The sequence below is a fragment of the Anabas testudineus genome, chromosome 24, assembly GCF_900324465.2.
Source record: "Anabas testudineus chromosome 24, fAnaTes1.2, whole genome shotgun sequence".
Lineage (NCBI taxonomy): Eukaryota > Metazoa > Chordata > Actinopteri > Anabantiformes > Anabantidae > Anabas > Anabas testudineus.
Window position 1 is genome coordinate 13,819,271 of NC_046632.1, and position 24,379 is coordinate 13,843,649.

A 24,379-nucleotide genomic window follows, 5' to 3' on the forward strand; every position below is an offset into this window, starting at 1 on the left:
TTGTTCCATTTAATCCTGACATTTATTCAGTTTAATGTCGGAATTGACTCTGGCATGTCCTTATGCTAACACTCCTTCATATTTGCTGTGCAAAGGGGAAGAATCAAAGTGAGAAAGAGAAAGGAAGAGGAAAAATTAAGGACTGCTATTCCTGTTTTTGTCTCTCAGGTGAGTGAGACTGAGATCAATGGCCAGTTTGAGTCAGTTTGCGAGTCCGTTTTTAGTGAAGTAGAATCCCAGGCCATGGAGGCCTTGGACCTGCCTGGTTCGTTCCGAACTCGAAGCCACAGTTACCTCCGTGCAATTCAGGCTGGTTATTCCCAAGATGATGACTGCTTGCCTTCAATGACATCCTCCACTGTCACTTCAACTCTCAGATCCACAACAGGTAAAACAATTCCCCCCCCAAATGAGAGAGGGCATAGATTACATATCCTCATACATCCTATACATGCGCACAAACTTGACATACCTACATATGTACAGTGGGGAACCCTTAAGCTTGAGAGAGGTCGGGCTGAATGATTCCAGTTATTTCTTTGGAAGCTATAGTGTGCGTGTGTTTGTTTTTGCCTCTGCATAGTTCCGATTGTTTAGATGGATTTGTTTGTGTGTTATTTTGCATGATTCATGCATCATAAGCCAAGCTCCTGGTTGGTCACTTGTGCTGTTGCCAAACTCCAAACTAGCATAAGGGTGGGAGGGTTACATTGTAAACACTAAGATGTCTTCACATGATCACAGTACACAATATCACGGCACAGACACAATACATGGCATGCTTATAAGCAATAAGTCCTACCCTAAGCATGTTAACTGTGGTGTTATATATGTGTTGTGCAAAGCGTGTGAGTTGCTTAGGGAGAGTTGAAGTACAGAACAGAACATGGGAAGAGGCGCAGTCCGTTGTTGACATATTTAAATTGATGCAATTGATAAACCTTCCACCTGCCTTCCCCTTGCTCTGTTGCACCAACACATTAGAATATGAATACCTGAACCTTGTAATTGACATATATATATAAAATTAAAAAAAAAAAAAAAAAAAAGTCATGAATTTAAGGTAAGTCATTGAGCTGTAGAAACTATAACATATGTTCATACATGTGCTGGTTGCACAAAGGAACTGTCCACTAATGGTGTACACCTATCATTTAAGACAGATTATACTTAGAGGATTGTTGTCAGTAAAAATAACTAATACTAATTAATGTTATCTTAATACTATCACAAAATTTTGAGTTTCTTAACCACTGTCATCTTCAACATGTTTCCAATTGAGCAAGCTTAGATTTATTGTTAACATTGCACATTTCTTAGCTATAGTTGGCAGTGGACATAACCTCAACCTTATCAATACAAATTTTTTATTCCGACAATTTAACATATTTATTATTTCTTTAGACTACATGCTGTTTCTTAACAGTATTTCTGCGACATAGCTCAAGCAATATATTCCTAACATTATCATTGCAAGTTCTTTGTGCAAGCAGTCTTTGTAGTAACTCCCTTACTAATTACACTTGGTGGTTGCCTGCAAGAGTAAAGCTATGAACCCTATTGAAACATTTTTTTTATGTAATTACCTGCATTTCTTTAAAAATAACAACCGACATTTTTATTGTTTTTGTACAACTTTCTGTCAACCTAATACTGGAGACATTTGAACTTTTACTCACGTTGTGGGCTTTGTTTTCTTGCTCAATATTGACTTTGTTTTTGGAGTCCTCTCATCTTCAATTGGTTTTCCATCTACGATTTCTACAGTGTGACAGAAGTACAGTTGATAAAAGAGTGTTCTCCAATCCCACCGTCTTATTTGCTGAACTCTATTCATTTAGCTCTTCGCTCAAAATCTGTCAGCTCTACATGGCCTAAAACAAGCAGTCGAGTTTACATGTTGTGAAGTTGTATTTTGAAGATTGGCACTATGTAATAATTACAATATGCCAGATAAGGTTATAGCAAACCAGCGAAAGGATTTTCTGGATGGTGATAAGTTGTATACAGTACCGTCACCTCCGAGTCAAGCTATATCTTAAATATTTCTCCTTTGGTGCACTGTGGGCATAGTCACCATAAAACAAAATATATTTAGATTTTTTGACATACTTTATTCATCCCCATGAGGAAATAAAGTATCTAATTTAATCTAGGCTATGAAAACACTGATTCCTGGAATCATGTTTTATGTTAGAATTTAGTACTATTTTAGAATTGATTTCTAACTGGTTTATGAGCCAAATCTTGTGTGAGGCTAGAAGGCCCTTGAGTGGGGAAGGGATCCCATGATGTGCCATAGGGCAGATGAGCAGCAAAACCCTCTCCATTTGACCATCCATCTCTTGAAGGATAACCAGAGGGAAAGAACAACTGGAGGCATCAGTGATGATTGTTGCAGGTATTTTAATGTTGACAAGCATACATATATCTATGTATATGTGTGTTTTTACACTGCCTTCTCAGTAAAAATAATAAATACATAGAGTTTATATATAGATGCTAGAAGTATCTCATATGTTATTCTGTAGTAAGTAGCAAACGTGGTGCCAAGCAAGTCACAAAACCTCAGATGTTTATTCTTAACCTTGATTAATAACTATTGATTATAGTGATGAATGTGATGCTGGCTTTTGTGAGTTGTTTACCATGTACCTATTTTAAGTGTTCTTAGACCACAGTGTAAGTGTAAATGTATGAGAGATGTACTTCCCAAACCTTTCAGAATGTTTTCATATCACAACCATAAAATAGTACTGAATGTTATTGCATTGCCACCGTCTCCGATCATGTGTGAAGTTTATTTTCACTCTCCATAAAATTTTTACTTCTTTTAAAAGGCCACATGTGGCAAAGTCTAACCCTTGGCATTGAGTCTGTCAGCTGTCTTTGACTGTGGGATTGCAGCCTCTCCCTGGTGCAGCCCTGAAGGGGGGAGTGACCCCTCCCCTCACTGGGTTACTTACTCCATATGGTTTAATCAGCCACCTTGGACCTGATATGTTCAATAGGGTTCATATCTGCTTCTTGGCCCAGTGGGATGTAATTGTTCTACTCCCTTTACATCTTTTCTTTTGCACAAAATGGCACAAATTCCAAGTCACTGAGAAACATTTTGATGTGTTTTCAGAAAGGGGTTGTCAAAAAATGGATTCATCATTTCGATTGGTGCATTTCATGTTTAATTCCACTCTTTGCTGTGCTGTGCAGTGAAAAGATGGAAAGAAGCCTTAAGATGACTGAGAAGGCAGTGTAAAAACATAGTAAAAAGACTACAGTATGTGAGTTTATTGACAGTTATTGCCATCTTGGTTAAGTACTCTAGAAACTCAATCTAGGTTACAGTATATGTTTCTGAGATCTTTAGGCCTGCTCTTATAAGTCTTTGAAGTCCCATTTTCACTCACATACTGTAAGCTTTCCATAGATATGTGTTTATTTCTAGTCCAGAATCACCAATCAAAAAAAAAAAAAAAAAAAAAACACACTCCAGCTGTTCCTTTCGCTTTGAATGTCCTTCTGTTTCCATATTCAAATTTGTTTTCCAGAGGGATATGATATTGTGGATGGGACCTCTTTACTAAATGACGACATGATAGAGGATGATGACGGTGCTAGCTCCTCTGCCTACGCGGAGCTGGAGAGGCTAGAGAGGGAGACAGCTGCTGCTCGTAGCCAGCACAGCACTAGCTCCACTGTAACAGCCATCTCTGTCCCACCGGCATCCCCACCTTCATACAGGGTCCCTTCTGCCTCACCTATAGCCACTTCTGAGGCACCAGTCCCTCAGGCTATTCAGGCCTTTAAAGAGTCTGCTAACATGGTAGCAGCCTTTAACATGCAGTGGAAGGATGAAATCTCAGCAATGCGCTATGAGTTGGCCGAGCTGCGAAGAGATGTGTGTGGAGAACTGAAGACTTTCAACAGCAACTTCTTTAACTTCACTCAGTGTTACAATATGTGGACTTTGTGCCGGGAGCCTTGCAGTGACAGTACCACACAAACAGATGACAGAGTGTCTATAGGAATTCAAGCAGGCTCGAGTTGGTCCGTTCGACAGAGTACACAGGACAAATCAGTAATGTGCCAACCAGAGCCAGCACCCTTCAGCATTATGGATCTGATGGACCCACCTCGAATTGAGATTATTGAGGGAACCCCTGAGAGTACACCAGAAGGGTCAGGCAGTCCTGCCAGCCCACTTCCAATAGAGGACTTCCCATGGGAGATCAACAAAAAGCAAAAGGCTCATAAGCAGCCAGACATAGGCGGCCACACAGGTGGTCACAGAAGCGCCAGTCTAGAACTTTGGAGCAGAAAGTACACCAGTGGCCCCATGTCATATCTGTCTATGTCATTCTAATCATTCCCAGTCTACGCATACTATAAAATGAGATGAGGAAGTCAGGGTAAGAACCTGACATGTACCAAGAAATGCAGGGCAGTGCTGTTGTAGATGTCCCTTTACTCTATGCAGACACAGAGTCTGTCAACTCTTGAATAGGTTATAACATTGTTCAAGCAATCTTTTAACAAGTGTCTTGCTTAGCCATGGAATAAACAAGAATGGTTTAGTTTCACAACAGTATGAGGTGACATGAGAATGTGAGAGATAATGTGGCTGATGTTCAGATCCTCAAGTGCCAACAAGAGCAGCATCATCTTTCCTCCACTGTCTTAAATACAGAACTTTCAGAGAAAGTCAATTCAAGTAAACATGAGCGGATTTAATGATAAAACTCATTAGCCATTGTGAGTTTAGGCATAAGTTGGTCTTTTGCACATGAATTTAAATAGCTCATGTTCATTCCAGTTTCTCTTCATGTAGAAACAGTCTCTTAAGCACCTGAGTATTCAGAAAAAAATACTGTGAATATCTTTATAAACCCTAGTTTTTTAATTAATACATCAAAGATAAATACATTATTTATGAATATATTGATATATCATTTTGTTTTTTTGTTATTTTAAACAAAGCATACCTTTGCCATAGCCTTCATCCATTCTGTAGCCAGTTCTAACTGAAATGGGCATTTTAAAAATTTCTTACACAAGTTTTCCCAATAGTGAACAAGTGAGCCACACACCCTTAATAAGTAACTAATCACTTATAATAACTCTATGAAATTTGTAAGCCTAATCCTCTGGAGAAAAAAAAGCATAGATGACACTGTCTCAAGACTTCTTGAGCTTATTCCTGTTTAAAAAATAGTTTACAATACATTTCTGACTTATTTAGTCTAAGTCTTTATAAGTCTAAAAGCATGTAGAGAGGAAAAAAAAAGGGAGATTAACAGTGATAATGATGAATGTACTGGCTTCAGTTCATTCGTGCACAAATTGCATTTATGTTCAAACTCTGTATATGTATATAAATGTATCATTTTGTATATAGAGAAACTTATATTCAATACTTGTACTGTTTGCAGTTATAAACATACTGTGTTCTGACAGCGCTGAGAGAGGTTATAGTAGTAATTGTGGTTCTAAACCAAACACAGCACTTTTTCTAGTCTTCGAGGTCTGTCTACATTTATTTCATCATTGTTCATCATCCAGCAGTGCACCTCCTAAGGAAGTTGGTAGTTTAATCCAGTGTTTTGTCTGTTGTTTTCCGGGCAGTGGTGAATGAAGGTCCTTGTTCCCTGTTTGGTAAAGAGTCTTACCTATCTACTTTTTAAAATTTTCCATTATCCTTCCTTTAACGAATTTCCTGCAAAGGGTCATGGGCCAATCAGCTGTTATTGAGTGAGGGGCAGGGTACACCCTGGAGATGTAAACAGTCTATGGCAGGGCTTCCATTTAATTTTAATTTAGAGAAAAATTTGTTTGACACAAATGCTGAATTGGATTTATTGTTTTGATAAATTCTACCGTATTCACTGTTTTAACTGACGTTCATCACTCCTGGAAGACAAAAGAGAACCACTGGTCCCTATAAGTAGACAATCAGAGCCGCTGAGGGCCTCTACCTCTCTGACATGTCCCCAGAGGTGCAGTATAGTACCACTGAATGTACTGACACCGCCTCACTAGTGATGGCTTAGCTGTGCTCCTGTCAAACCTTAATGGGTGGGAGCCCTCAATCATCTGCTATATTTGGCCAACTGCTCATTTTATCTGTTACTCATAAAATAATAGTTGCTCAGAAGCGACTGGTATTCCCTTCAACCACTCATCTGCTCCAATGTCCTTTTGTACCAACGTGGTGTACCAAAGTTAATGCTGGGGCCCAGGAAACTGGGGCAACAACAAACATCTTCAAGTTTGACAGCACTTATAACTGGACGATCACTTCAGCACAGGACCATGGAAAGTCTGTCAGACCCCTGAATGAAATGTGAACCTTGCAAAAGGACTTTTAATAAGGAACAGGCTCACTTTTATAGAGAGAGTGGATCTTCTTCCCCTTTGCACGACCAAAAGACAATACTTGACAAAAGTGGCATTTTGAAAAGATGATATTAATAAAAAGGTTGTACTACAGGTAATCAAAATTAAAGCCACAAAAGAAAAAAGGCAAACATGTTCTTTCAGTTACTTCAGTAATTTCACCCCATTCAACGTTTACAGTATTAAACCTATTCTTAAATGCCTAGCTAACTGAATCATTTGCCTTGAATATATCTGTTACAGAGGTAGAATACATTGAAGCATGTTTTGATGGTAATTTTGGCAGCAAGAATATAGTTTAAAAAAAGAAAATAAGTTTAAATATATTGTTGCCATTTTCCACTATTGGAGAGTTGTAAACATATTTTCTGTTGTTCTGAAACCATACAAAAACTTTTTACATTGCATTAGCATAAATCATAAATTATGTCAGTGAAAGGCATATGACTGTGACATTTAGCCTATAATGATATTGATATATGTATATATATATATATATATATATACACACACACATACATATGAAAAAACAACTTTGGAAGACTTGTATTCATATTTTTGCAGTGGCATTCCTTCCTTACATCTCTTCCCATTGTTTGGGGAATGCAAAGTAATTTAAAGGTGCTGGCCAATCATGATGTCACCTATCTACATTCATTCATTCTATGCAATTTCTTTGTTGTGTTTCCATGCCATCTAAATATTTTGTAATAAATATTAGGTATTCGTGTTAAGCTTTCATGCAAACCAATCACAGGATTGAAATGATGTTTTCAGAAAATATTTGTGGCTCTTCAAAAAAAACACAAACAAAAAAAAAAAAAAACCTGAATTCATTTTAATGTTTTTTGGCCAAACAGTTGTTTCATTCACATTTTCCCATTTTAGCTAATATGTATAAAGAATTTGTTGGAGGAATTCCTGCATCCATGTGGCTTGTGACATCATATAAAAAAAGAAATGATCATGAACATGAAGTGCATCATGTTTTAGTTCATTAATTTATCTGATCAATCCGATCAATTACTGACAATGACTAAATTGGAAAACAACATCACTGATAATATAACTGGTAGTATTTTACAAGTGCTTAATATTATTCTCAATTTAAATTGGAATGAACTCCAAACAGCTGACTAGAACTCACCCACACTTTAAAAACTTTAACTCAGTGTGTCATTATCATGTCATCATCTAGTCCAAAGAAATTAGCCTTCCCTTCCCAAGAAGTTGAAATGTAGCAGTTGAAAAACAGATACTGATCTAAATAATATTTAAAAACAAATATATATATATACATACACAAAACAAAGACTAAATAAGAAATACACAAAGGGTATTTAGAATAATTTTTTAATCATGCAATCATACTTTGTCTAATGGAACAGATAATTATTTATAAAAATATAAAAATAATTAAATGTCTAATATGTTACAGTATGTAGATAATTACCCCATGAGTTTTTTTGTTTACATTTTGCTGTCATCCAGAGATCTGATGCAACAACTGTGCCAACTCTATGATGTCCAATTATTAGGACAAAGGTTTTTGGATGGAATCTGATCTCACCTGAAACTGTAAAACTGCTTGAATATAAATCTTTTTCTATCCATGTGTTCTCTTCCTGCATTTATTTGAAGTGTCTTGAAACACCATGCTACTCTATTTTGCATCAATCATCTTGCAATTTTCAGGGATCTCAGACTGCATTGTTAAGTGATTCAGATTTATAAGGCAGGAGACATGAAGCATCCTTTTGAAAACTATAGTTTAGCCTGCATTTGTTAGTTTATGCTTACTTGGTTGAACAAAAGAAAGCAGAATGTGTCCTTTTTGGCTTATTGTGGTGTTTCTTGTGTATTTTCATTTAAAACTTTTATTGAACCTGTATTTTTCATAAATTGATATAAAACAATGGATTAAAATGTTTATGATGTTTATGTTTATGGTAATTTAAATGACAAAATGGGGATCATAGCTTTACAATGGCATCCAAAAATGAAACGGTCTTGTAACATAAGCACTATTGTTTGTGTCCATACAGAATAGTCTACACCCTACAAATACACAGCATGGGTCTGGCACAGTGTACTTACTCTGACCCTCTCAATATGCCTTGCTTTTCTACTAAGCTATCATCTTTAAGTTTTTGTCGTTTTTTTTCCTTTTTCTTTTTTCCCCCTTATTTTAGGCGCCCGTAGCTTAGCTGGGGGGCGTAGAGAGTACGGTAGGTCTGGTAGGGAACCGCTTTATTATATTTTTATATGTTGTTAATGCAGATTTCATACATTTTGTCTTACTCATTAACATTTTCCACTTAAGATATATCATAAGTTGTAGATGCCGTCATATTCACTAAGTATGTAAATACATTTAAATGTTTCCATCATGCTTTATTCTGATTTCACATGGAATCTACTGGAATTTTCGAGATTATATACAAGTACAGCAAAATTACTGTAGTTTAACAAACCAAAAGAACAAAACTACTGTCCCACATATTATGCTTGTGTTAGAACACTCTGTTGTAAATGAACAGAGGGAGATAAGAGTAATGTTCCATTTAAAATCTTATCTTCATTCCTGAAACATATCTTAACTGAGACGTGCATAAAGCCCTTTACAAAATCCATAAAATTATTTGTTTTTTTATTTTATTTGTTATGTTTTAATATTACAGTTCTTTTCAAATTCATTGGTATTAATAGTTATTCACCCTCTTGCTTTAACCATTGTATATGTTTTCTTTAAGCGACCAGAGGGGAATACAATCAGGATATAGGAGTATTTTAAGTATTCTGGCATGCAGCAAGGCAGGTTATGACCAACATAACAGCTTTGTTCTACAAACCACCACAAATCAATGCATCTTTTACATTATATTGTGCTCAAACAAAGACAAAAAAGAAACACACAAAAGAGAAAAGAAAAAGAGTTTGCACACCAATTTCCACAGGAATGTATTCCAAGCTTACTTCATCATGGGAAGTGGGGGATGTGAAATTGTTTCACCTATGCCTTCTTCAGTTTGCAATCAACTGTGCCACTCAATTTGTGGCCTATAAAAAGGCAGTTGTTTTCAGTAGCTTTGACAATGATGATTTTATTTAATTCAGTAATCAATAGTTTCAAGTAGGGATGCAATGTTATCAATCAATAGGTTAATTGTTAATAATAAAACTGGCACTGATCTATTTTCAGCGCACAAATCAGCAAATAAGCAATTTGAGGAATAGATGAATTACACATCACTCTACAATCTTATTAAGTAGCTGCTTCTGTTGCGTTAGCATAACTAAAACTAAAAACCAAAACATTTTGTCGAAGTGCTCGTCAGTACAGCTCCCACAGTGAGCACTAATAGCTATGCTGATACCTTTTTTACATTTTTTCACAATTTCACGTTGACTGGTGCCTTTCTTTAATAATCTGTGGCAGACAGCAAACATACATTGACTGCATCTCTTTAAACTGTAAGATACGCCATCTAGAGTAAAGTTGTGAATACACACTTGTCTTTGAACATTTAGTGTTCAAAGTGTTAAGTGTTTTTTTTTTTTCATCTAGTCTACACAAAATACTACAGTTATTAACGTGTACTCAGATAAATTGGGTATAGTTTTATATCTCACAATGATTTATTCCACAAGTCGTTTTATACAGCCCGTCTAGAACATACAATGCTCTCACAGACTACATTTAATGCATATAATTACATATAGAAAGAAATGTAGTTTTGAATGAACTTTGTTGCCTCAAGAGTGCTAGTGTGGCTCTTTTCTTCATCTTGCGGCTTTATTTGGGACACTAAAAAGTACCTCATAATTTGGGCAACGGTAACAACAAGACAGGGTTTTTTGAAATTATACTTTGACCATTGATTTGTATTGGTTTGTTGTGGTATTATCATGCATAAAAGGTTAACCCAACTTGCATCCATGGGGGCATCACCACTGTATGTATATATGTATGTGGCTATGAACATGCTTGTGTATCGTACAGCTCTTTTAAAAAAAAAAGAAAAAAGGGGGCTACAAAAACCTAATTTTTAAATTTCGTAAATCCAGCAATCAGCTGGAATTCTCTAGATACACACCTTTAAGTCCTGCTAGCTGTCCTATGTCAACACATCCATCTATTGATTCATCCATTTATCCAACCACTTTGCAACCCACCAGTGCCATACTCAAACCCAATACTAAACCTAAGGAAATATCTTCAGTGTCTTTTGTCAGGTTTTAAACATTTGAGTCCATTTCAGTAAATGAGAAGACATTTTGAATCATCTAGTATATACTATACTACTATTCTCATTTTTGTTTATTTTAAGGATATTGGGATGTGCCCAGTGATTATTCAACATCCAAAAAGTTTAATCAGCTACATACTACATTAATACATTTATGCAATGCTTTAAACTAGCTTGTCCAGATACAGTATGTACTCTCTTGTTCAGTGCTCTGACAGTCAGTGCAGGAAGCTGTTAAGGTTAGACATAATTATACAACTAGATAAAGCTTGGGCAGTGATATTTAGGTTTTCAACTTGTGACACACCAAGCTGACGGTTGTCGTTAAGTGTCTGATGACCTAGTTTTTGCCGTGCATTCTGCACCATTGCCACTAGTCAGACCTCTGTCTTCAGCTTTTCAGCATGTTAAATCTTGCCAGTGCAATTTGCTACTTCTTATTAGACATATTCCATTTTAGAAGTAACTATAAACTATTTGCAGCAAGCAAAAGTATAAATACTTTGTCACACTCTTTTTCAAAGATGAATCCTGACCATTGCCAACTGCTTCTACATAGCATTGTTTAATTTTTACCTCGACAAAAGGTGAAAAGAAGCAACGCAACAGTCGGCAAACATTGCTTCTAGTTCTTCCACGATAGACTACAACAATTTAGCAATTTGATTAGATAAAAAATATATATTTTTTAAGGCCAGTAGTAAACGTAGTAGTAGTAGAAGTGAAGATAGTAGCTGTTGCCATTATTACCAGACAGGAATCAAACAAGACACAGTATTGCATTAAGACCTGAGAGACATTACATTCATTTTGTTACATCTTCAGCCCCCATGCTACTATATGTAGTTTGTCAGTCATTGCACTTCATTAAGCCAAAATCCACCCTGACCTGAGTAAGAACAGCATCTCACCAGCCTCTTTGCCAGTCTGAGTCCACAACAAAGGCAAGATCGGCCACTGGCACAAATGGAAGACGGACGGAGAGAAGACCATGTCAGAACTTATTCAACGTATTTTTCTGAAATACTAATACTACAAAGGACCTAAAGGTTTGGGGTCCTTGTTGCGAGTGAAAGTCTGCTACATATTTTCTGCACCAAAACTAATAACTTTTTTTTTGGGTCACACTTTACATAAACTGAATGCAAGTACCATAGCCCTCTGTTATTGTTAAATTGGGAATTTCAAGTTTGAAGTGTGTACATGATAAATAACTGTAATTAAATTTTCTAGTAATTACCTGTAAAAAATAATTAGAAATGAAGTGCTGTTGTGTACTTGCACCTCATGTAAAGTATGACTTAAGCTCATGTAATCAACTCCAGAGTGATAAAGGAAGTGAACCGGTTATAGAAATAAGTGGGGTGGTCATATCCATTCGGCTGAAATATATTAAAATACTTCATTGTACTATATTGTTGCAGTCAAGAGGCAGTCCAGAAATGCAAAAAAAAACAAAAAAACAACAAAAAAACAAACAAACAGTAAAACGAAAATAGACTGCCATGGTTTTTAGTTTAAAAACATAGTCTTTGTCTTGGTCTCTCATTTTCTTTGTTTTCTGACTGTCTGTTAGCTCTATAAAATGCCACTTAACAGAGTCTTAAATTTTCTAATTCAAGCTCATGCTTGTGGCATTTTCCCACAGTTGTGGAGTAGCTAATTCATTAGTTGATTATAATTATGGTCTCTTCTTCCAAGTCTTTGTCTGTGACTGAGATTTTTGTTGGCCTTACACTCCAAAAAAAAAAAAAAATGTTCTGTGCCTCTCGAAGCAGACATGCTGTACAGTTAAAACTAATATCTTTAGATCATCTTCACAAATTGAAAAGAATGACCATTTAAAAATCAAAGTTATTTAATTCAGATTTTTTCTTTGTTATTAATTTATGTTTAAATGATTTGTGGTCTGTGTTTTATGTTCATGTGTGATACAATAAGGTGTAGCAGTCTGTTCTCAGTTTTAGATGATGCATGATATCTACTGCTGTATGTTTAATGCATTTACTGACCAATTGAGTCACAACCAATAAATGCGTATTGATCTTTTGATTATGATACATACCCAACATATTAGGGCAATGCAAACGGGTGACGTTCCTAACAATCTTGAAAAACTGATTGCTCAAAGCCCTTATATTATTTGTCTAAATGCAACATGAAGTCCAGGTCAAGTATTTGGACAGTAAAAATGGATCTTGTTCTTCAGTCTCTGTGCTTCATCAGATAAATTGGTTGCTTTAGTCCTATGTTTCAGGTCACTGTCCTGCTGAATGATGAATCTAAGCATACAAAATGCTCCTGTAAACCTCTGCCTTTATCCTGTTCCTTCTTTCAGCAACAAAATCATCTGCAAATGCCAGTGTGCTACCTTCACTGGCAGCCATACATGACCAAGCCATAACAAAGCCACCATGCTTGACAGAATCCTCTTGAATGTTAAAACGTTTCTTGATTCTTTATTATCCTGCCCTGACTGCAAAGGGGTTTTTCTACACCATGAGAATGATTTTGCAGTCATCCACAAGATTTGCAATCCTCCGTCAATGCCATTTTCCTGTGTGCACCTACTACTACTTTTTAAGAACGTACTCTTCTGCTGATTTTAGGAAACCAACCCTTAATATCTCTCTAATGAGTTTGCTTTTTTGAGGCTCACACTTCAATTTGAATGGCAAATCACAATCAACTCAGAGCCACATGTCCACTTTTTTGCATAAAGTATCACTGAAACAACACACGACTGCATGAGAAACATTTAGTAGCCACTTAATGTCCAATTACTTGTGAGCCTTGCAATTTGTGCACTATGTGGTAAATGGTGTACATCTCACACACAATTTCTTTCAATAATGATGTAAACCCACTCAAATTAAAGCTAAAACCTGAAACTTTCTTGTACTATGTGTTATTCAATCTTAAATTGAATGTGCTTAAGCATAGAGCATGAAGAACAAAAAATGTGTAACTGTTGAAATACTTCCGTATCGTTTGGACTGCTGAACTGATTTACATTTTGTATTTGATTTGGCCCAGTTTTCTAGATCATCTTTTGTAAATATTTTTAAAACAACATGTAAAACTACAAGAGAAGCAAACAAGTACATAGACAAAAATGTATGTGGCTTTTGCAATAAGTGCCTTGACATCAGAGGAACTGTTGCCTATGTGCATTGCCCAAGTTACAAATGTTGTCAGTGCCATTACATTGTCTGCATTTTGAGACAGAAACACAGCAAATGCAGGATCTTGAATGATACTCAGAAATAAGCATTATCTAATGATATATTTTTGTGTGCTGGTTCAATACAGCAGGATACTGTACTGGTTCATATAAAAATCATGAGCCAAATCTTGATCTTTGCTGCTAATTTGTGAAAACACTGTTATGAACAGTTTCTAAATATTTAAATTGGGCATATCTGTGTTTCTCTCTCTCTCTCACCCTGCCTGTTACTGAATTACTTAATTCACTAAGCAAATAGAAAACACTGATAATATTTTAGACCTATTGGAGGTAGCTGTATAAATGCATTAGTGAGTGATACCTGCGTCTTGCCTCCCTAACTGTTGCTGCTTGCTCCTTGCAGGGATTCAGTTTCGTCTCCCTACTGCCTGCAGTGTGGACCGTGCTCAGCCACCTCCAGGTATCAGTCCGTCTCCATATCTTCTATTTTCCTCCATATTAGCGCTTGTGTTTGCAAATTACATCTCAGTTGCAGTCATGCATCTGCCGAAGAGGGTCCAGCTGTTTTCTGTCTTAAGACCCAAAACATAAAAAGCATAAATGCAATTGCTGATCTTATCGATGAAAATATGTGGGGAAAAGAAGCTATTTAAGCTCTTTACACGTTCCTCTTCTTAGCTGTAGATGAGCTCTTGCAAAACATCCTGTTTAAATGAAACACAGCATTAGCTAGTCTATGTCGGAGGAGTTAGCCGTTAGCTAACTAGCCAACTTTGACAACGTCAACTAGCTAGGTTAGCTTTTTTTAGCATAGCAGTTAAGTCAGTAACACAAGAGTTATAGCTAAAAAAAAATAGCTATATCGAAACATTTTAAACCATTTCTAACAACTCTAGAAACATTTTTTCGCCTGTTCCATTGAGCTTCGTAAATATATTTCCAAACATTTCCTAGTATTATAATAGATATTTAACCTACCTAAGCTAACATGCAGACCTGTTTATCTCTGATGCACTTTTATGACCTTAGCATCCCTTGGAATTAATTAGTTACACAATCACAATCCAAAACAACCCAAAAACACACCGGTATTAACACTCACATTTATACATTTAGTCCATTATTTACTTCCGCCGTTTGTGCTGCTCAAGGTAAAACGGTAGCTAGCTAACAACAGAGCTAGCAGGACAACAACAAACAACAAACACTGCCCATGCAAAAAATAAAAAAGACAAACTAATATTTTGTTGAACCGCCTTTAGCTTTGATTATAGCACCCATTCACTGTGGCATTGTTTCCATAACCTTCTGCACACACAACATTTGTTCTCCTCCACAGTTGCATTAATTTTTTACCTTATCTTGTACTGATGATGATGGGAGAGTTGGACCACTGCACATCCCAAAGATTCTCAATGGAGCTGAGGTCTGGACTCTGTGGTGGCCAATTCATGTGTGAAAATGATGTGTCATGCTCCCTGAACCACGCTTTTACAATTTGTCTCAAATTATTTGAGACAAATAAATCCTGACATTGTCATCTTGGAATATGCCCGTGCCATCAGGGAAGATAAAATCCATTGATGGAATAACCTGGTCATTCAGTATATTCAGGAAGTCAGCTGACCTCATTCTTTGGGACACATCACTCTGGACCAGGGTCAATCTGGACTCATCAGACCTCATATCCTTCTTCGATTGGACTGGTTTTTAACCCAGTTTTACTAGTTTCATCAATCTCTTTATATGTTTTCTTTGCTTGATTAATGCCAATAATTGGACCCTTCTGAAACAGATTAACATCTTTTCCACCACCACAGGATGTGTCTTCAGACGTGGTTGTTTAAGAAAAGAGAAACTACTCACAGCCTTAGTTGTTAAATGGTAATTATTCAATGGGAGGCTCTAACTTATTTGATTAGTTAAATCAAGGTGGCGACTTTTTTTCTGGGGTGCAGGCAGTGTATATGGTGAATTATATTGAGACATCAAGTAATTTGAGACAAGTTGATTCAAATTAACTTTGGCACATTTAAAAACAGCAATCAATCCAATATAAATTCAGCATATGCAGTCAAGGAAAACAAATAACAACAAGAAAACACTTCAGGGTATACAAGTTGAATGACCAGGATGTTGCAGATATAAATGATATATAACCCTGTATGATGTAACGGTGTACCAAAGTAAACATGCTGTTTTATTATTATTTTTATGTAATTTAAATGAGGACATTTCAGGTGCTGAACAGATGTAGCCTAAAGCCATCTTTTAAATAAATAGTGTAGTTATTCATGTACACACTTCAAATTGATACTAAACCTCCAAATAATTTGGTCAAATTGACCTATCCCAATAACCTTCTTACAATGTTGAACAATCTATCTTAATACAAATGTTGTTTAACATGTTTAATGTGCAAGTAGTGGCATCACAAAGAATTTAGTCTGTTCCAGCTGCAATGTTTGTGCCTGTCAATGTAGGTGTAGCCCTACATAACTCTCAATCACTTTAGTTTAGTTAAAAGGAGAAAGTGAAGGGGAGGGTGGAAAAAGCAGGGAGAAACTATAGGGAAGAGCTCTCCAAGACAGAAGTTCTTGTCTTCCCAGCCACTTTAATAAAACACAACATCAGCATCAACATATGGTCCACAGTGACTGTTCCAACTAAGTCGTCCAGAAACCTGGGGGTGACCATTGATAATCAACGGGGGTTTACCGACCACATCTCCTCTGTCTCAAGGGCATGCAGATGTGCCCTTTTATAACATCAGAAAGATCAGACCCTACCTTTCGGACTATACAACACAACTCATTGTGCAGCCTCTGTTCGTATCTTGGCTTGACTACTGCAATGTCGTACTGACGGGGTAACCAGCATGCACCATCACACCCCTCCAGATGATCACTGGACTAGCTTCTTGTAGCCCCACACATCAGGTTTAAAGCCCTGACCAAAGTGGTCAACTCAACAGCACTGGCTTACCTGAACTCCCTCATCCTGGTCTACAATCCCTCTCGATTACTCGATTACTCTGCAGCTCTGTGGTCCCACGATAGTTGAGTGACCTACCCACCTCTGCACGCTCAGCTGCCTTACTCTTTCAACTTTCAAAACAGAACTCTTCCATATCTTTCTCTGCCCTTAAATCGTTCTCTGCACTTAAATCTTTGCACGTAAAAAAAAAAAAAAAAATCTTACACCCCATAAAACTCATAAAATTCTCCTTGGCTTAGATATTTGCTTGCTTTGTACCTCACCTGTAAGTTGCTTCGGGTATAAGCTTCAAATAACTAAATGGAAGAAGAAGCAGAACAACTGGGATGAGGAAGTAATCTTTGACATACTAAAAAAAAAACAACAAATGTCTTTAAAGTATTTTTTTCAATGTATCACAGTTGAAAGCATAGTTTTCTCATGACACATTTGTCCTAACTTCCTAATCATGTCACGGAAAAATTGTTTTGTGTCAACTACAACAAAATTGTGAACCATACTAACCCATAGCAGACACCTTGAGGAATTCAGAAATTATACAAATATATAAATATTTTGGGTTATTTTTGATTCTTATAATATGCAAATTCACCCATTTCCTTAAATTAGTCATTCTGACTGGTATGTTCATTGAAAATCATAGGGAATAATGAGTGTTATTAAGTATACATGGTATACAATAGAAAGGATGGATATGCTAAATCACTGGGAGTATAAAGAGGGGGAATACACGAGGCTAAAGTGTAGATTGGTTCATTTGTATTCATGCTAAAACGTGTCAGTGCTTCTGCACTGCAGGGGGCTGTTGATACTTCAACATTTATGTTTTGAAGAGATAAAGTGCAGGTGTCTCACAGTTTACCTGTAATACTACAAATATTATAGGCTACGTTTAAGCTGGGCAGCAACACAGTGTTACAGCAGGACATTCTGGTCCTTTTGGTTTTGGCTGCTCCTGCATTGTGTGGGTCTGTTTACTGAAATGCCCAGTGCAGCAGTGCTAAGCCAAACAAAGTAAAACACGGCACAGGCACAACTACCTACACAAAGGACAGGATGATAACCTCTACAAACTTTCAACCATATATCACCTGTAGTTCTGCAAAAAACATTTTAATTTACTTCTACACATTTTCAGGTAGCAATGTATTGTCTTCATTGTTTTACTTTATTCTGAACATTGTTTGGCATTTCATTAAACTGTAGGTCTTACATGTAGGTGGAGAGTAAGAAAAAGTAAGAGGTAGACCTCCTACACAGAATGTGACAGGTCTTATCTCTGCATGACAGCATTGATTAATGAGGCTGTATGGTTAAGGCTAACATTGGATTTTCTCCCTTTTTTACATTTGAATTCCCTGTGCGATTCTTTTTAATGCCAGTGCAAAATGTTAAGTCTAGACGGAAGAACTTGAACTTTAATCATCAGGAAGGGGAGCTACAGTATTTACCACAAATTTCTAAGACTGTAGGTTGTTTTTTCTGTGACTGTTAATGAATCCACACCACTTTCAGGAGAGTAATTGTTACAAAAATCAATCAATCAGTTAATCAATAAGTTGTTCCCAAGGGCAATTCTTTGCATAGCAGTACTGTAACACAGGAAACAACAAGACCGCAGTCAGCATAGAGTACAAAAGGGGAAAACATTATACTTTAATCACTGTATTTCCTCTGAATACGTCATAGTGATAGCAGAAAGTAGAAAAGAGTGTTTATATCCATTGACTCTGGCTAGTGGCTGTCTAGAGAGAGCCAGAAAGCAGCTGAATGGAGTTTCAGTGATTTTACCATTAACTTTAACCATCCTGTTTAATTATTCTTTTGGTCTTAAAGTATTTGCAAAGTATATTTAAAAATGCACACTAAATTTCTAAAGTAAAATATGTTATGCGGAAAAAATAAATTTTAATCACTGTTACATTATTTTCTATACATTATATCACAGTGAAGACTTTCATTACAGTGCTAGTCAAATTCCTAAACTCAGTTTACAGTCCCAAAATCCACAATTGCCCAAACAGAACACTAAATGTGCAATCTATAGGTGGATATCTGCTGTCCAGTCAGTGTTAATGCAATTGTTCGTGATGTTGTGCTTTTTGTTTAGATTTATTTTGCAGATTAAGCTGGATAATTGCCTCAGAAGCATATTACTATATAAGATAACATGACACTGCAGGAGTCAGAAAATTAATGTCTTTACTAAACAGCATTAACCTACTGTATGCAGACAATTGTGTAATTATGCCAAACACACAAATGCAGGTGTATGAGGCACACGTCTTTACAAATGTCAATCCATTTAGGCAGGCATAATGTTTATGAATGAACTGCAGATGAGCTGTAATGCTGACTCAGCTCACAGTTTGATGATACTGTGGTCTTTATCATTACCCTAATGGAGGACTACAAGTAAGTTAATTACTTCTGCAAAGGAGGTTAAGTCACTGTTCAGTTATTTGTTTGTTAGCAACTAAGTGCACATTTCCACTCTCCAGTGAATGTTGGATATCCTATGATCATCCCTGTAGCGCCACCATCAGGCCAAATGTATACTTGTGAAACAATGTTATCATGACTCACAGTATTTGCTGTGCAGATGTGGGGTCAGTTTGGAGATTTACTTATAACTAAAATCATTTTATTTACTGCAAATCTTTTGTTTTTTTAATTTAAAATAAATAAAATGTTAATTTGTTCAAATAATTTTTTAACCCTGTGAGTGATGTTTTAGAAATTCCATCTTCCGTCAAATGATAATTAATCCTCATTTTACTTTCTAAAATCCAATGTTGCATTGGCAAAGTTATACAAGATAACTGCAAGAAATACAGGGTAGAAATACCTAGAATGTAGAAATGTGGATGATAACCACTCAGTCCTCAGTAATTTGTAATATTTTCAGGTTTGAAAGTAAGTCAAACGGGTGTAATGTGTGAAAATAGAATGTGTGGAGATACGTACTGTACTGCCTGAGTCACTGTTCTCTTTTCATTTTGGTATCCACCCACTGTGTCTTGCAGCAGCCCCTTCAAATTGGAAGGAAGTCAAGTCTGTGACTGGATTTAACTTAACAGACCCAGTGCCTGCGGTTTCTTATTTCTTATTGCACTATACTTTATTACCTGTAATCCAAAGTGGTGTGTGTGTGTGTGTGTGTGTGTCTGTGCACACTATGAGGCTGTGCTTACACCTGTTTATGATAGTATAAAGTATATGTTTTAGTAGCCTTTCTACAGTAGTAATAATTTGTATGCTAAATATAAGTGTGTGTTAATACAACCTACTGTACCTGTACTGTTTGGGAAATGTCTGAAAACATAATTTAATAATTTTGAAGTTCAATTATATTTGATTCCTTTAGCAAGTTTAAATGGCTAAGGGAACAATATATTCATAGTAAGTTAAATATTTTTCAGAAATCTTTATCCTTTTTTTTAGAACTTACATCTTCATGTGAATATGTTGTGTCTGCACAAACTTGAGTTTCAAGCACCTTAGTATCCAGATTATATACAGTAGAATAATTTATTGTACAGGATTTTTCATTGTTCCGTCCATAATTTAGGAGGTTTGAAAACTTAGATACAATCAGTTTGTAGCCAGTTTAGTTCCTTCTTGCCTTGTCCAGCAAATAACACCTTACTTAAAAATCCAGTATTAAAGTTCAGTCTATTTTCCTGAGAATTATTTGCCCAATATTTATTCACAAGAACACTATTACATTATCTATAAGTATGTGTATAATCATGAAAGTTAGTTAAAAATGTGAAAAAGTGTTGGCTGAATTAAGTCTGAGTTTTAAAATAGATAAAAAATAAAAATAAATAAAAAACAAGCAATCCAGCGAGTAAAGTTGGTACACTTCCAACTGTGCTGTGGGGTCCATCTGGATGGATTACCATCCTTTTTCTCATTTGCACTTGAAAGAGCAAATATTTCCCACAATCCTTCATTGCACTTCCCCAGTACACATGAACATGGATGTATTATTTAGCTGCTCTTTCTGTTCACCTTACTGACATTTCCTTTGCTTTAACAGCACTGATGCCTAATTTCTCATCATGTTATGACGCTCTTCTATCACACACTGTGTGGCACAGGTGTACTGCAGCTTTTGGCCCTTCTCAGCTTCTGGCCACATTTTTCATTCTCACATTTTATTTTTTCTTCTACCCTTGTTTTGCGTTGTTTTCGTCCTCTCATCCTGCTTGTGCTATCCAGTGGTATCATACCCTCCCAGTTACAAGAAGACTCCACCTCCTGTGCCCCCGCGCACCACCACCAAGCCTCTTATCTCTGTGACAGCCCAGAGCAGTACAGAGTCCACCCAAGATGCCTACCAGGAGGGCAGGCATCTACGGGGTGGTCTGTGGACCACAGATAGCCTTGGACGTCCAATCTACAGTTCCACGGACAGCCTGGACAGCACCAAGGCTGTGACCATGGCCATGGAGTCAGCAGCAGGCAAGAGACATGCATCTTTGACCTCTGTCCAGACATGTGACAAAGCAGTGTTGGTGTCCAAGGCTGAGGAGTACCTCAAAACCCCACGTTCCTCTATTGGGATTCAGGTAACTAACAGTGTCACCCGCCAACCAGCATTCATGCTCATTACACTAATCTCATTAGTTAAGTGTTGGCTGAAAGGATAATTCTCTTCTTTATTTGATAATATTAACTATTTATGAGAGATGTCCAGTGAAATCCAATGAAAACATCTCCAGGCTCTCAGTACTGCAGATTTAAATTTATTTTACTAAAGAAGAGCATTGAAATAACATTGGGTGATTATAGTTATCATGACCTTGTTAAGATACAAATAAATAGCTGAACAAATGACAAGAGGATTAAGTTTTATTATAGAAGACTTACTGTGTGTCCACTAGTAATAAAACTACATTGTGTGCAAAGTAGTTAGTCATTTATAGTAATTTTTGTGATTTTACGGATTCCCAAATGGACCAATCTGTGTGAAGTACTCTACAAGGTTTTGGAGTCTTGTTGACCTTTTAGACATATCAGAATGTGCAATTACCTGAAGTGGGCTTATTCAAAGGCACCTGCAGTGAAGAGTAATATAATAATGTCCTTCCTCTATTTCATCCAATTGGTGATTTGTGTGATTTAAGTGTTGAATACTGTTTTACTACCGACTGAGCTGCACACCATCATGTTGCTGACCACACCGGAACAAAGAGCTACTTTGCAAATCAAGAATCACTCTGCATTGTGTAAAAACAGTCCAGCTAACTTAGATAGCTACTGCATCTTCTAAAGGCGAGTGCCTCTGGTTGTTACCCGCAGACTGTTCTTTTTTCTTAAAGCGACACTAGCTATTGGTGTTACTGCTCCATTTCCTCTGAGCAGGAAGGATTGTCATTCAGTCTCAATTAATTCATGTGTTGTTTGAAAATACACTGCTGTCTGTGTTTACCAGGTGGAAACTGTGACAGACTCTGAGACTGATACTAAAGGCCTTCCTCAGTTCCATTCAATAGGAATCCAAGTGGAGGATACAAAACGGTATGTAGCACAGATAGAGCAAAATATCCATACTCCAAGTTCTTATTTGTTCTAAAGTAGCATTTCTTTGCTGTTAGGCATGGGCGGTTCAAGCGCTCCAACAGTGTGACCACTGCAGTGCAAGCAGACATGGAATTGGAGGGGTTTCCCTCCATGGAGGACAAGGGCCTGCAATTTGGTGGTGCCTTCGGTCGCCACTCTGAGCCCAGTACTCCCACGCAGTATGGGGCCATTCGTACAGTGCGCACACAGGGACTGTTCAGTTACAGGGAGGACTACCGGCCTTCCAGTGGGCCCCCCAGCCCACAGCCTGAGCCCTGGCTGGTCGAACCCAGCCTGGAAAGCACTGAAACAGGCCGTGTGTCGCCTCTTCGCAGGGATGGCAGCTGGTTTATGCAGCTCCTTCATAATGAAACCAAGCGGCTGGAGGGATGGTGCAAAGAAATGGAGAGGGAGGCAGAGGAACATGACCTGACAGAGGAAAGTGAGTGTCCAGAGGGAAACTACTTTCTGTTCAAATCAGAGCGTCTTTTTGTTGTCTAAGATCAGTGCTTTCATGACATGTCTTCTACGATTCTTCTCCGAAGAATGCGTGACAGCATAGCTAAAGTGAATATTCACAACAGTAGCTGTCACGATGATTATGAAAACACTGAATCATGATAAACATTTTGTAACCAGATTGGATCTTTGTGAATGACTGAATGAAAGACATTGCTCAGCATGTTGGCATTTGCCAAGCTGTCAGTGATAAAACTCTAAATCTGTCTCTTTTCCCCCTTCTCTCCACGCTGGTGTATGTCCACCAGTCCTAGGAAAAATTCGGAGTGCAGTGGGAAGTGCTCAGCTACTAATGTCTCAAAAGTTTCAGCAGTTTTACTGGCTATGTCAGCAGAATTTGGTGAGTATCGTATGCATTTGTGAACAATGACAATGTATCACCCCACATGCTATTTGTATGTTTAACAAGAAACCCCACAAAACATCAGGGGTGAACTTGTTGATGGCTTTCTCATTCTCAGAGCAAGGTGCTCGGCCTGATGCTGCACTTGTGTGCCTTTCCAGAAATAGACCACAGAAATCAATAGTAAAGCAGTCCCTCCGCCTCTATTGACCCTGCAGTAAACGAAAGGGGAATTCCAATAGGAAGCAGCGCTTGTGTTGAGGGCATCCATTAATGCACAGAGGCAGCAGTTTGAATGGGATCTCAGAGTTTGAATATTGGACTGCCACACCGTCTCACTGTTTAGCCATCATGTCACGTCAGCTGGTAACTCAATACCTTCTCTAATGCTGTCTATCTGCAGAGTCAGCATATATTAGAAGATGTTAGTGCCACAAGTGGGAATGTTTCTGCAGATACAGGAGAGAAAGGCAGTGAAAGAGGCAGGCAGGCACTTAATCACACCTTTATAAAGCATTTTTAATGAAATGCAAAACCACGTGGAGGTGGTTGAAATCTGCCTTCTCTCTCACTGCCTTGTGTTGTTTTTCTTTGTGTGTCTGTGCATGTGTCTCAACTCAGTGTGCTGCTGTCTCTGGATGGATTCAGGCTGCACTCTCTCCCTCTCTCCTGATAGATAATGGGATGATGAATTAAGTCTAACATTGGTAGTGACAAGCCTTAGATTGCCCTGAGCTTTCCAGACAAGTCTGAATGAGAACAACTCTGTTTCACTGCTGGACAGAGAAGGAATTGCACGATAAGTCTATAAAAAAAGCTTTAGATACGCTTTGAAGTTCGACTTGCTAGACCTTTCCTTAGTTTGAGTTCTTTAGGTGTATGCAGCTGTATAAGTGTGAGTAATGCTTTGCAATTCACACATCAGGCTGCTGAGTAGTGATTAAGAACAGCAATATGCCACAGAAACGCAGCAAACGTGAGCACCAGCTTTTTGCCATTGAAATTTCACAGAATAGGGATAATTTTGAAATTTTGAAATTTTTATGAAATTTAATGAATTTTTTCTCGTAGTGTTGGAACACCAATTGATTCTATTGAGGACACATACAGAATATAAAA

General features: G+C 37.3%; 1 protein-coding gene across 1 annotated transcript in view; it reads left to right on the forward strand.

Annotated features, from left to right (window-relative positions):
* LOC113148927 (disks large-associated protein 2-like) overlaps positions 1-24,379 on the forward strand; it is a 75,791-nt gene that overhangs the window by 47,578 nt on the left and 3,834 nt on the right. Inside the window, exons 6-12 of the mRNA XM_026340682.1 lie at positions 169-388; positions 8,586-8,630; positions 14,234-14,290; positions 21,055-21,404; positions 22,271-22,356; positions 22,434-22,840; positions 23,166-23,257. Of these exons, the coding sequence (XP_026196467.1) occupies positions 169-388; positions 8,586-8,630; positions 14,234-14,290; positions 21,055-21,404; positions 22,271-22,356; positions 22,434-22,840; positions 23,166-23,257 (1,257 nt within the window). The remainder of the gene's footprint in view (positions 1-168; positions 389-8,585; positions 8,631-14,233; positions 14,291-21,054; positions 21,405-22,270; positions 22,357-22,433; positions 22,841-23,165; positions 23,258-24,379) is intronic.